The sequence below is a fragment of the Oryx dammah genome, unplaced genomic scaffold, assembly GCF_014754425.2.
Source record: "Oryx dammah isolate SB20612 unplaced genomic scaffold, SCBI_Odam_1.1 HiC_scaffold_4, whole genome shotgun sequence".
NCBI classification, from domain to species: domain Eukaryota; kingdom Metazoa; phylum Chordata; class Mammalia; order Artiodactyla; family Bovidae; genus Oryx; species Oryx dammah.
In genome coordinates, this window is record NW_024070188.1 from 19592310 (window position 1) to 19606008 (window position 13699).

At 37.7% G+C, this 13699-nt stretch overlaps 1 protein-coding gene across 10 annotated transcripts in view; it reads left to right on the top strand.

The window, feature by feature from the left end:
• The window catches only part of FAM184A (family with sequence similarity 184 member A), a 123927-nt gene that overhangs the window by 98845 nt on the left and 11383 nt on the right, over positions 1–13699 (top strand). For 8 of the 10 annotated variants that reach the window (XR_005720770.1, XR_005720769.1, XM_040238404.1 and 5 more), the window contains 5 exons: positions 1763–1975; positions 4136–4289; positions 8366–8493; positions 9854–10038; positions 10487–10633. Coding sequence is in view for 8 of the 10 variants with exons in the window: in XM_040238404.1 (XP_040094338.1) it covers positions 1763–1975; positions 4136–4289; positions 8366–8493; positions 9854–10038; positions 10487–10633 (827 nt within the window). In the remaining 2 variants the exon portion in view is untranslated. The remainder of the gene's footprint in view (positions 1–1762; positions 1976–4135; positions 4290–8365; positions 8494–9853; positions 10039–10486; positions 10634–13699) is intronic. The other 2 variants (XM_040238410.1, XM_040238405.1) reach the window with 1 other exon arrangement.

Genomic DNA, 13699 nt, shown 5'->3' on the forward strand with positions numbered 1-13699 from the left:
GAAGGCTTAGCTGTTGCTGTGCCTTTCTCCTGCAGTTTTTACATTCGCAGGTTTATTTGAGCTGTAAATCATCAGTGCTACTGCCATTTAGAGGTGTATGGAGTTGCGTTGCCTCGGGTCAGAGTGTTGCAGTTCACCATGACTCTAAACATGGAAATAATCTCTGAAATCTTAGGCTTATTTGGAAATTAGTGAGTAGAATTCATGTAACTTTCAATAGGTAAAGTCACTTCTTTGGAAATATGTTCAAACGGATTGAACACGTGTCAATAGTATCATTTCTCATCAGTACTTCACCCTCTCCACAAAGGCATGTGCTAACCTTTTCTGCTAATCCTGGTGTATAACCTTGCCCTTGTCTCAGACCCTTCCAGACAGCTGTCACTTACCCAAAGCTCAGTGTAGTCTGTGCCTGTTTCCTGCTGCTGGCCTCTGCCCTCTCCTGTCTTCCAGTTCATTCTTTCTTATTTTTCTTTCTCAGTTTGCACTGGTGGTGATTCTTCAGCCTATCATTTTCTTTTCCACATACCTTCATGGTAAGACATGTGAGGCAGCCCATGTCTACCTTCCATCAACCAAAAGAAAGTAGTTTCTTATTTACAGAAAGTCACTTTAAAGTCTTTTTCTCTCCGTTAGCTTTCTTGGCCACAGAAACAGTTTTATCTACCTATAAACACAGCATCCTATTATTTAATGGGACACATCTGACTACTTTTTATCTGGTTTCCTTAAGTTCCTGTTAGCCTCAGACTTGTAGAATGTGATTGAGTTGTCCAGTTTCAAGTTTATGGTTTTGTTATATGAGAAGAGAAACAGATCAAATAAAATGGTTTCAACACATGTATATGTGAACACACACACATATATACAGATGCTGATACACATTTTGTGTTTCTGTTAGTTAATAAAGGTCTTAAGTATTTTAAAACATGCAGAGGCAGTGCGGATGTATTAAGGGTGATGTTTTCAATAGGAGGAACAAATAAGTTCTCCATGGTGAAAGAAAAGTACCTGTCATTATTACAAGGCTGTAACTAGAAGATTGTGAAAGGTTTGTGATTTTTAAAAAGCTTGAAGTTTTGCAAATCCTTTTGAATTAAATCAAAATTCAAAAATAAAAACTTTTTTACACAAGAATTCTAAATTCTAAATTGATAAACTGTTTAAAGAGTACTTCTTTAATCCTCAAATAATTTTAGCTGGCTTTCATTGAGCAGTTCATCTTTGTACGTGGAGGAACTATTCTGAGTAAACTGTGTGTAGAAATGCTCTTTTCTGTCACACGGCCTGGTGAGGTGTTGACCGAAGCAAGTGGCAGAATTAAGATTTTAAGTCAGAGCCCACAGCCTTAAATAGTCCTGTGGCTCCACAGTAAAGAATCTGCCTGCAAGGCAGGAGTCACAGGAAATGCAGGTTCAATCCCTGGGTCTGGAAGATCCCCTGGACAGGGGCACGGCATCCCACTCCAGTATTCTTGCCTGGAGAGTCCCATGGACAGAGGAGCCTGATTGGGTACAGTTGGTGAGGTTGCAGCGTCGGACACGACTGAAGTGACTGAGCGCCCGTGCACTGAAAGCAGAATAAAAGTGGTCATACCTACAGATTAGCTCTCCAGGATATATTATTGAACATTTTAAGTGGGCACTTGAAGGCAGTTAGTTTGCAGTGGCTAATATCTTAAAAATGCCTTTTCCCCTTAAACAGGCACTGTGTGAAATAGGCCTTGTATTTATTCCTCTTTGTGTACCCTCCTGTGGCACAGATTTCCCTCCTGAAACAGAATCTGGAGGCTCAGCTTTCCCAGTCTCAGACCTCTCTGCAGCAACTGCAAGCCCAGTTTACACAGGAGCGACAGCGACTTACGCAGGAGCTCGAAGAATTAGAGGAGCAGCATCAGCAGAGACATAAATCTTTAAAAGAAGCACATGTCCTTGCATTTCAAACCCTGGAAGAAGAAAAGGAAAAGGAGCAAAGGGTAAGTTTTAGGTGACGTACATTCAAATGTAACCCGACAGCCTGATCACTGTCAACCTTAACGATTCTAAAGAATTCATGTTTTGCTCCAAAAAATTATGTATTGCTTTATTTTAGTGTGTTTTCTAGGCTGAGTTCTTTTAGGGGTCACAGTGATTAAACACATACACTAATTGTACACTGTAGGGCTTCCCTGATAGCTGCAGTTGGTCTGCCTGCAGTTCAGGAGACCCTGGTTCGATTCCTGGGTCGGGAAGATCTGCTGGAGAAGGGATAGGCTACCCACTCCAGTATCCTGGCCTGGAGAATCCCATGCACTTTATAGTGCATGGGGTTGCAAAGAGTCAGACACGACTAGGTGACTTTAATTTTACATGACTAGTTTCACTTTAATTGTGCACTGTAGCAGACATATGTTATTTCTGTTTCCCATGATAAGGCCAAGGTCATGATGAGACTAATGCTCTGGTTTGTCATGTGTTAGCAGTGATTACATAAATTTAGTCGTTACTGTCATCACTGTAATCTCTTAATACTGGTCTTGAACTTCGTCTTTCATCCAGTTTTTAATTTTTTTTAGTCTAGATCTACAAAAGACACATGTGCCCAAAGCATTTAAAGTTTTTATCTCCATTTTTTCCCCTCATGCTTTTTCTTACATACAGAACTCAAAATGAAATGAAATTGGAGACATTTAAAAATAGTACAATTCCCTGTATACTGGTTGTATCACTATATGGTGATCGCTCAGAAAAGATACATTATTGGTTTTATTATATGCCAGAATCTTCCCATATCCATTATTTAGTTCTGTGTTAAAATGTTAGTTGGACATAGCTTTAGTGTGATTAATTTTAGTGTAGTTCATTTCTTAACACTGTATTTCTCAATTTCTTTTAAGGACCTTAAGGATAATTAAGATAAAGATGTGATAGAAAAAATTACTACTAATAATATTTACCATCCATACTGTTACTACATATACACATTTTAATCCTTTATTTGGGTATAGACACTATTTTAAGAAATGGTATGTTATTTAAAAATTGTTGAAACAAAAATGTCTCTTAAAAACAACTAATTTGCCTGTACAGTAAATTTAGTCTATTGATGTTGTCCAAAAAAATCAAGGGAGTTCCTTTGGTTAATAATTCAACCTTAGCTTTGCTAAATACTCTGTTCATTGGATTCCATTTGTCAATTATGATAACACATAAACTTACATATCATACTTTAATTTTATACATACGGTCTTTTCAGAACTATCATCATTTTTCAGAAGAAATCAGAACCGGCAATTTTATTGTCTGTCATTAGGTAGCCAAGCTAACCCTAAGTCATGTTGTCTGTACTCATAGTCCTTTATTTTACCTATATTCAAAGGAACCTATACTTTATGTTTCAGGATGAATATGAGTAGTCAAGTAGTAATTTTTAAAAGCATTTTAGAGTAGTGATTGAAGGAACACAGCCCTACTTACATGTGGTCGCTTTCTGGGAAACCTTTATAGATTACAGTAAGAAAAACCCTTCCTGGCACAGTCCAGTCTCTACACTTGAAGTGCCCTGAGCTTTGTTTTTACACTCTTGTAGCCATATATTTTCTCCTCGTCTTGGCCACATGTATGTTGTCTGTTCCTCTGGCTAGGCTTTTAAAACTAACCATATGAAAGTCTTCGGTTCAGTTTTCCAGCTACATCCTCTCAGAGCTTTTGCTTTGGTTCACAAATGGAGGAGCAAAGAAAGGATGAATGTAGGAAAAAGCTACAACCGATTTTGAAGGCTGGAGTTGTAAAAGCCCTCCTCTCTTTTCTTAATCAGGAGATCCTTCCTGATCTGCCCTCCTCCACCTCTTTGCTGAGTCTAAGTCTGTGCACACAGAAGAATTATTTGTTAATTTTTGGTGGTTTACATCTCCTTAGCAGTTTAAGAAAACAGCTTTATTTGGAAACTGCCCTAGGTAAAGGGTCTGTATCTCAATACAAATACTATATATTGACTCTGATTCATGATGATTATGATGATCTTATATCTAGTTTTCTTGAAATGAGTTAGAGATCTGTTTTCCTTAAATAATGAGTTTTAGTATTTTTTCTAGTTTGTTGGCATTTCCCTTCCTGTAGTCTAGCATAATAATTTGAGTATGTTTCTCTCATTCTAGGCTCTTGAAAGTCATTTACAACAGAAGCATTCTGCAGAGCTTCAGTCATTAAAAGACGCACACAGAGAATCAATGGAGGGCTTCAGGATAGAAATGGAGCAGGAACTTCAGACACTTCGGTTTGAATTAGAAGATGAAGGAAAGGCTATGCTTGGTATTTTGAAATGATTATAATCCTATCATATTTATTTTTGCATCCTTCTAGCTTGAAATTCAATAAGAAATTACAAAACTGTACTCTTAATTTTTGAAACCTCAAAATGACTATCTGAGTGTTGTTCGTATGTTATTTGAAGCTACTGGATGAAGGAGCAAGTGTTGGCGGAGTAGAATGGATAGAACACAAATGGTAAAGTGGGGTTCCCTCAACATTCTCTGTACTTTGGCTGTGTAAGCCACACACAGAGGTGCTTCCATTTGTCGATAAGGGACTAACTGGAGTTAGTCCGTGACATTCATACTTCCCCACGATCAGGTGACTGAAAGGAATAGATAAGCATGGAACCACATGTCTTTAGGCTGTATCATTATATTGGTTTTTTTTCCTCCCGACTTTAGGATTTTGTTTCTATGGGAAAAGTCTTGTTTCAGTCTGACTTTTTGTATGGGTAGTTATAGAGCTTGTATTAAATAGGATTTTTATCTTTGAGGTGTTGAAATCATTACCTTTTCTATAGAAGATAGTTGAGTTTGGAAAAAAACTGAAATGTATTTAAAGTCTTTTTTGTTTGTTTTTAATGTCACTCGATAACTTTTTATTCCTGTCATTTTATTTTCCTTGTTTTCTTCTTTTTACCAAATTGTCCTAATGGTTTTCATGTCTTTGTCACGCTTCAGTGAAACATTCTTTCCAAAGTAAGAATTTAGAAAAAAGAAGACCAAAGTTGTGAATATTTGGGGCGTCAAATGGAAAACCAGTGGACCCCTTTCATCATCTCTAATGTTGCTGGGAGTTCTAGGCCAGGTCGTTACAGCTCTCTCCTCTTCCTGAGGAGGGGTAAAGATGGGCCAAGTGTTGGAACCCTTGTCCACTGGAACATGATTTAAACATGTCTTTGTTGACAAAAGGACTTCTTGTGATTTCTTAAACTTTTTATTTTGCGATAATTATAGAATCACACGTGGGCATCCCCAGTGGCTCGGTGGTAAAGACTCTGCCTGCAAGGCAGGAGCTGTGGGAGCCACAGGTTCGATCCCTGGGTCAGGAAGATCTCCTGGAGAAGAGCATGGCAACCCACTCCAGTATTCTTGCCTGGAGAATCCCATGGGCAGAGGAGCCTGGCAGGCTACAGTCCACAGGGTCGCAAAGGGTCAAACACAACGGAAGTATCTTAGCATGCACACAAACCTTTTATTTTGAGATGATTCACATGAGGTTATATATTCACGCGTGGGCTTCCCTGATGGCTGAGATGGTAAAGAATCTACCTGCAGTGCAGGAGACCTGGGTTTGACCCCTGGGTTGGGAAGATACCCTCGAGAAGGAAATGGCAACCCGCTCCAGTATTCCTGCCTGGAGAATCCCAGGGACAGAGGAGCCTGGGGTGCTGTAGTCCATTGGGTTTCAAAGAGTCGGACACAACTGAGTGATTAACACTTTTACTTTCATAAGAAATAGTACGGAGAGATCCTCTGAATGCTTTACCCAGTTTACCCCAAAGGTAACATTTTCAAACCTGAAGTGCATGTCACAGCCCGGATGTTGACATTGATGCAGACACAGAAGACACAGTACATTCCCGTCACCATTCGATCCCTGCTGCCTGTATATAGCCACATGTACTTGACTCCCTCCCCATCTTTAATTTCTGGCAACCATTCATCTCTTCTGCATTTCTTTAGTGTCATTTTAAGAACGTTGTGAATGGAATTGTACGATATATAACCTTTTGATATTGGCTTTTTTCCACTCAGCCTAATTCTCTGCAGGTTCATTCAGGTTGTTATATGTATCAGTAGCTGTCCCCATGGTATCGACCTCTCACATTATTGTCTTCACCCACTGAAGGACGTCCATTTGTTTTGTGCACATTTAGGCAGGAGTTGGTCATATGATAATCATATGTTTAGTTTGTTAAACATCCCCACCAGCAAGCGATGAGTGACCGAGTGTCTTCACACCCTCACCAGCATGTGACGTGTCGTTTTGTATTTTAGCCATTCTGGTAGGAGTGTACTGATACCTCATTGTGAATTTTACTTTGCATTTCCCTAATGGCTAATGGTATTGAGGATTTTTCCACATGCTCATTTACCATTGGTGTATCTTCTTTTCCAATTTGATTATTTCTGTTTTTACACCCATTTGTGGCTTCAGTGACCATCTATTGTGCTGTGACTCCAAATATGTATTTCTAGACCAAACTACTTGCCTTGTGAATTAGATTTATACTTTTTATAGCTTTTTAGACTGTTAGATATTCTAACTCACACTCTGTGTTTTAAAATATTAGCGCACTATCTCCCTCACTTCTAAAATATGTTTCCATTTCTAAAGTTTCCACTTGAATTTATGATACCACTGTTTACTAAGTTGCTAAAACTATGAATCTAGAAGGTGCCTTCAACTTTTTTTCTTTTGCTTCCACATCCTGTTAGTTCCTCCTCTCAAATATTCTCTGTATCTGTTTCCTCTTCTTTCATCCCTCTGCCACACTTGATTCATGGGTGTACCAGTTCTCACCTGAATTATTGCCGCAGCCTTCTTGCTGATCCCTCTCCTACAGTCCATTCTCCAGACTCCAGTTGGGTTAATCTTTGTTAAACACAAGTCTCACCATGTGACTTTAATCCTTCAGTGACCTCTTGTGTCCTTCCTTAAGTTCTGAAGCAGCCCAGCACCAGGGGAAACAACTTACGAGGCTCTTGGGAGGAGCCTAAATTGACTTGCTACAAGCACAGCATTTCTTTTTTTTTTTTTTAAACAAACTTTTAATTTTATATTGGGGTATAGCCAATTAAAAATACTGTGATAGTTTCAAGGGGAAAACAAAGGGACTCAGCCACACATATACAAGTATCCATTCTCCCCCAGACTCCCCTCCCATCCAGGCTGCTGCATAGTATTGAGCAGAGTTTCCTGTGCTATGCAGTAGGTCTTGTTTGTTATTCATTTTAAATATAGCAGTGTGTACGTGTACGTGTCCATCGCAAACTCCCTAACTATCCCTCCCCCTGGTAACCACAGATTTGTTCTCTAAGAAGCGTAGCATTTCTTTGAAATCTCATGTTTTAGCTTTTAAATTTGTAATTTGTATTTTACTCATATCTTCAGCATTAATATAGAAACAGTGACTTTTCCCGAAATCTTCAGGTCAAATTCATGTTTCAGAAGATGGCATAGGTCGACACATTTTCAAATATCTTAGTTTGAGGACCGTGAATCAAAACATGCAATGGAAAGCATTTGTATTAAAAAGCTTTCTCAGAACTGTGCTCCATTGTCTTTCCAATAGGACTGCTTGCTCTGTGGGCGTTTGCCACACCAAACTTTTTATAGTTTGTCCGATAGACCAGGTTCTTTCTGCTTTTGCATATGTTAGCCTGTGTTACTGTGACAATTCCTTTGTGATCCTATCCCCAGTGTCCCTCTCCTAGGAAATCTGGGTTCTTGACACCCCCCTGCTCTCATTATAACCCGTGTTCACCTCTGATACCCCAGTTAAATCCTTGACATGATGTTTTTCCCTCTAGCCTGTGCAGTTATAAAAACAAGGTTATATTTTATTCTCCCCTAGTATAGTACCTGGCATTTGGTAAGTGTGGATTTTATGAAATAATCTCAAATTCAGATTAAAATGATGACTTCCAGATCACCAGGAACATTTACCAGATAGTGCTTAATATCATTGAGGGATATTGTGGAAGAAGTCTTGCTTAGGTAGGAAGTTCCCTCCTAAATATATGTTATATTCTACTAGTGAGTGAGAAGAGTTTTAAAAATTTCCTTTCCGTTAGCACCTTGCTTGCAAACTGAAAGCTTATACAGAAATACCTTGATTCATTTGAGCAGCTGAAAATTTTCTTATCCTCATCAAAGCTAGATGAACCTCTAAATTGATACTTTATGATAGTCTAAGAGGCATACACAGTTTTATGATATTTTAATGGAAATATATATGTCCTAATTTTAGAAAATAATACTTTGTGAACTTTGAAATTTTTATAATTTTTATCTAAAATACTAATATTTTAAAAATACACTAAATCCCTTTTTCCCTTGGATTCCAGCTTCCTTACGCTCTGAACTAAACCAACAACATGCAGCTGCCATTGATTTGTTAAGGCATAATCATCATCAAGAATTGGCAGCTGCTAAAATGGAATTAGAGCGAAGCATAGACATCAGCAGAAGACAGGTAAAAGAGCATTGTGTTCTGTGCTGACTTCTTAAATGTGAACAGATTTGAAAATGTTCACAATTTTATGAAAATTATTTTGTAATAACTAATATTTCACTATTAATTATTTACTGTCTATATTTATTAAAGAGTTATTTTTAAATAGAAATAGGTAATTTGACTTTAGTATAATGGTCAGTTTACTTTATGACCTTTCAATTGAATATCTTGAATTTTATTTGCATTTTGAGGGAAGCATTGAAGTGTGAATAATACAAAGAGTGAAAACAGAATACTGTAAAACAGTGTCCAGTGGAACTTGCCATGATGAGGGACCTGTTGTTTTAGTAGGTCTGTCCTAAGGTAGTCACTAGCCAAACATGTCTAGTGTAACCAAGGACCTGATTTTTTAATTAGTTTTCATTAATTTATTTAATTGATTTGAGTTAATTTAAACTTGACTATAAATAGCCATATCAGATAGCACAGCCATAGAAGTAGCAGGTCCTCAGGAAGAAAAAAGATAATTTGTACTTCCATATCACTAGCCCAGCTACTGTTCACACTGTAAATTTTTCTCATAAGTGCTGTCTTTAATTAGATAGTTTGTATCCCGAATATATGTCTGGATGAAATGGATTTCTAGGCATAGTACAATGAAGGCCAGTCTTTATCAGTTTATTACTAATGACTTTCACTTTGTTCTTCAAATATGTTAAATGATCAGCTCAAATTTTTCTTCATTACTAGAAAGCTTTAAATGAACTACCTTATAACCATGGAGGTAGTTATGTACTCTTCAGCTAGACTGCTGCTGGAATTGACAGTGTCTAGGTCTGCAAAATGCCGAAAGCAGTGACTTCTAGGAAGATGGAAGGGAGCTTATCTGTCAGACAAGATAACTGCTTGACCAGCATGAAGCAGATGAATTCTTCTAAGAACAGGATGTGTGTGTTTAGGGATGGCCTTCATTAGAGGGTGGTCCTTTTTAAATTAAAGGACAGTGGTACCAGCATTTTATGTCAAGACCACATAACTTACTGAGTACATAAGAGCCCCGTGTTCTAATCTCAGCTATGCCACCGATTATAAGTCATCCTTGGACAAATTCTCTCTTTGGTATTGTTCTCTTAATCAGTAAAATGAGGGAGATGTGTTTATATGGTCTTTCGAGTCCCCTGTGGCCCTGAAATTACTGAAGCTGAATCTATATAAACACTTCTTCATTTATATGAGAATAGAGGTTTCCTGGTTTCAGCAGTTTGCTTTTGAAGCAATGTCAGATTTATTACATTTGACATTCCAGAATGTCATTTTCTTCACCTTAAACAGAGAAAGTGAATAGGTAGAAAACTTTTCAGAACTATTTATTTTCCAGAGTAAGGAGCACATGTGCAGAATAACAGACCTACAAGATGAAGTAAGACACAGAGAACATCACATCTCAGACCTGGACAAGGAGGTACAGCACCTTCATGAAAATATAAATGCCCTAACCAAAGAATTGGAATTTAAGGGAAAAGAAATTCTCAGAATACGGAGTGAATCCAACCAACAGATGAGGTATGCCATTAATTACTGCAGAAGGAATTTGCAGTGTTACCTGAAATACTATTGCAATGGTTTTTAACAATACATGCCTATTTTCATGACTAGATAGCCTTCCAGTAAGATACTGGAGACCAGTTTTTAGTTTGTTGACTATGTTATCATTTGACTATAAAAGAAATGTTTATATTCTGAATGATGTATATGCATGTACTAACTTTTCAAATTATATATAAGTAGAGTCTTTTAAAAATGTTATTTAAAAAAGCATTAAAGGAGACAACTTTAACAAGCTAGAAGATTAGAGCAAAGTAAGTAAGTACTTTACTTGAGACTGTTTCCAATGATTTTCTAATTTTCTGTATATTATACCTAAAAACCATTTCAAATCTGGTAGAATATAGAAAGTTTTGAAAGCTTGACTTCAGAATAACATTCTCTTAACTAAAAATAAATTAAACAGGTTGCATGAACAAGATTTAAACAAGAGACTTGAAAAAGAGCTGGATGTCATGACGGCAGACCACCTCAGAGAGAAAAATATCATGCGGGCAGATTTTAATAAGACTAACGAGCTACTCAAGGAAGTAAATGCAGCTTTACAAGTGTCGTAAGTCACCTTATGTTAAAGAAAATTCACGTGTGGAGAATAAATAAATTGAGGAGCACTGGGTCTCACCTCAGGTTAGCTAGTCTTGAATTAAGTGAATTTTAAAAAGAAAACTTAATGCCCTATTACAAATGGTAATTGCAATATATTATTTAATTAGAAGAAGGCAGTTGAATGAATATGTATGCTCCTAGGACAATTGTACTAGGACAATACTTGTCCAAAGACTGTCCCTCAGGGATCATGAACTGTCACGCCATGGTGAAAACTCAAAAGATAGCCATACTGTGACCAGCGGGATTATGATGATCCTTTCTATATTAATAATACATATTTTGCAAAATACCAAAATATCTTAAAGAAACAAATATGCCTCTTAATGGTAGTGATTCCTTGTAAGAACTAGATGAGGAGATATTGGGAATGGAGAAGAGCAAAAACTTCCTTCTTATTTTGTATTACTCTGTTTATACATTGTTTGAATTCCTACAACAAGCATTTGATTGTTTGATGATTTAAAAAATCAATAAAGGTAAAATATCACAAAATTACTACTTATACATAGTGGCTCCTATATAGTTGAAACCCAAAGTTCTAATTACTGGTTTATGTTTTTGTTGTGGTTTTTTTTTAAACTTACTCGCCCCTCTCTTGTTTACACTGATCTATAAACTTCTGTAGCCAGTGCACCTGGCATCCGCTCCATCTCTGTGGCCTAGACTGTGGTCCAAGTTACGTTATCTCAGAAATAATTTACTCTGGGCTGCATCATATGGTTCGTTCGCCTTCAGCCTCTCTTTTTCCAATCAATTAAAAAGGCTTCATTAAAAAATGTAAGTATTTCCACATAGTTTGATAAAGTCAAAATAGTAACTTAATTCCCCTACCCTCAAACTTTAGGCTCGGGTGTGCCTTCTCCTGCCTCATCCCACAGCCATCCGTATCCCTGTCTGTCAGCCACATCAACCCTCTCAGTTTCCTTCTGAGAGTCTCCTGTGTTGTCTGCAGTCTGGAATAAGCTTCTGTGTCATCCTACCTGTTACCTTCTTCCAATCATCTCTCACTTCCTGCATTTAACCAGCTAAGCCTCATAGTAAATATTGCTACATATGTACTGTATATGCCGAGTTTTACTACGGCTGAAACAAAAAACAGCACCCCCCTCCCCACCCACCCCTGACCCCTACCCCAGCCATTGGCATTTACTTCAGTGGCCTCTGAGGTGAGGTGCTCTTTCTGATGGACCTACACAGAATTTTCCCATCAGTAGGCACTCAGTGAATATTTTACAAGTAAAACTTTTGAGGATTCCTTGTAATATTTACTACTTCATAAAGTTACCATTGAAATGGTAGAGACTCATGAGATAATTTCCTCAGTCATAGTGGGTTTTGGTGTTTGTGGTTACTGGAGGTACTTTTTAAATCCTTTTGAGCTGCAGTTAAGAGCTCAGATACCTGCTTTGTAGAAGAGCTCATATCCTTAGGCATTTTGCAGAAATGAGTTATAGTAAACCCCAGGGCTGGACTTTCCCTTCCTCTGACCTCTGTGTTATTTATCAGGCAGAGGCTGCAAAATCTCCCACTTCATACTCTGAAAAAACACGCTCAGAGTAATAATAACCTCTGTCTGTCCATGTGTCCTGTCTCCTTAGGAATGTTAATTTACAAAGAGTAAAGGTTATATCGTTTTTACTTCGTTCTGTTTTTTATGGTTTTGGACATTATAAATTTTCAGTAGATAGTAAATAATTTAGTTTAATATTCAGTTTTAATCAAAGAATTGGTATTGCTCATAATTCAAGTATTTTGTCTGATTTTCTAGATCTACCATTTTTTTCTGCTTCAACCAGGTCTATGCTAAACGAACCATATTTCTTTCTTCATCTGCTATCTTCATGAAATTAGCCTCTAGTTTTAGGTATCTACTCATTTAGTTAAAAACAAACACACACACAAATGTATTTAGACCAGCAACATCTAACAGATTTTTCTGTAACAGCAAAAATGTCCAATATAGTAGCTGCTAGCCACAAAGGTTATTGAGCACTTCAGACAGTGGCTGGTGAAACCAAGGAACTGAATTTTTAACTTCATTTAATTTTAACTAATGTAAATGTTAATAGCCACATATGGGCTAGTGGCTTCCATATTGAAAAGAAGAATTTTAGACAGTTGGATATTTCTGACCCATATCCTCAAATGCAGCCTGCTAGGATCTGCTGAATGAATTTAGACAGAGGTGGAATGCAGGGAGGGGCCATCTTGGTTTAAGGAACTGAGGAGAACAACTTTTGGACTACTTTCAGCCTGTTTCAAAGAACTAAGGGCACCCTATTAAAGTTCCTAGTCAACTGCATGCTGACTTTGAAGCTTCAAAATCAGGAAAGCCCTGTGGATCCTCGGCAGTGGGTGTGGTGGAGGGACCAGCGGAACGTGGGTCCACCTGCAAGGTTGAAACCAGGAGCTGAGGGGCCTCTGAAGCAGCTGGACATTTCTTGTTTCTTTTCCTGTCCCAAACCCTTGTTTGGACTCCAGGGAAATGAAATGGGGACAGAAATTTAAAGGAGGGAACCTAGGGAACATTGTAGAAATGATGATAAGACTTCTGTATCTGTTACAGAATGATTACCAGCAATCTTCTCTAGTGCTGGGTGTTAAAGCTTACTTAGGTTTTTAGATATTCTATAGAAATCATTTTTTTTTGAATGGTATCGTATCTTAGGAAAAACATTGTATCTAAGAAATACATTATGGTTTTTGTTTTAGAAACAAATGAGAGAATGGGCTATTTTTTAAAGAATTGTGTTTGAGCTAAACGTAAATATACACAGAATTTGGAATCATGGGAGATCTGTATTATACAAAAAAGAAAAGGTGATTTGCCTCAGAGATGATTATTGTTTAGGTTATTTTACCTTAAATTCTCACTGTACTGGGCTTGTGGCTCAGCTGGTAAAGAATCTGCCTGCAATGCGGGAGACCTGGGTTTGATCCTTGGGTTGGGAAGATCCCCTGGAGAAGGGAAAGACTACCCACTCCAGTATTCTGGCCTGGAGAATTTCAT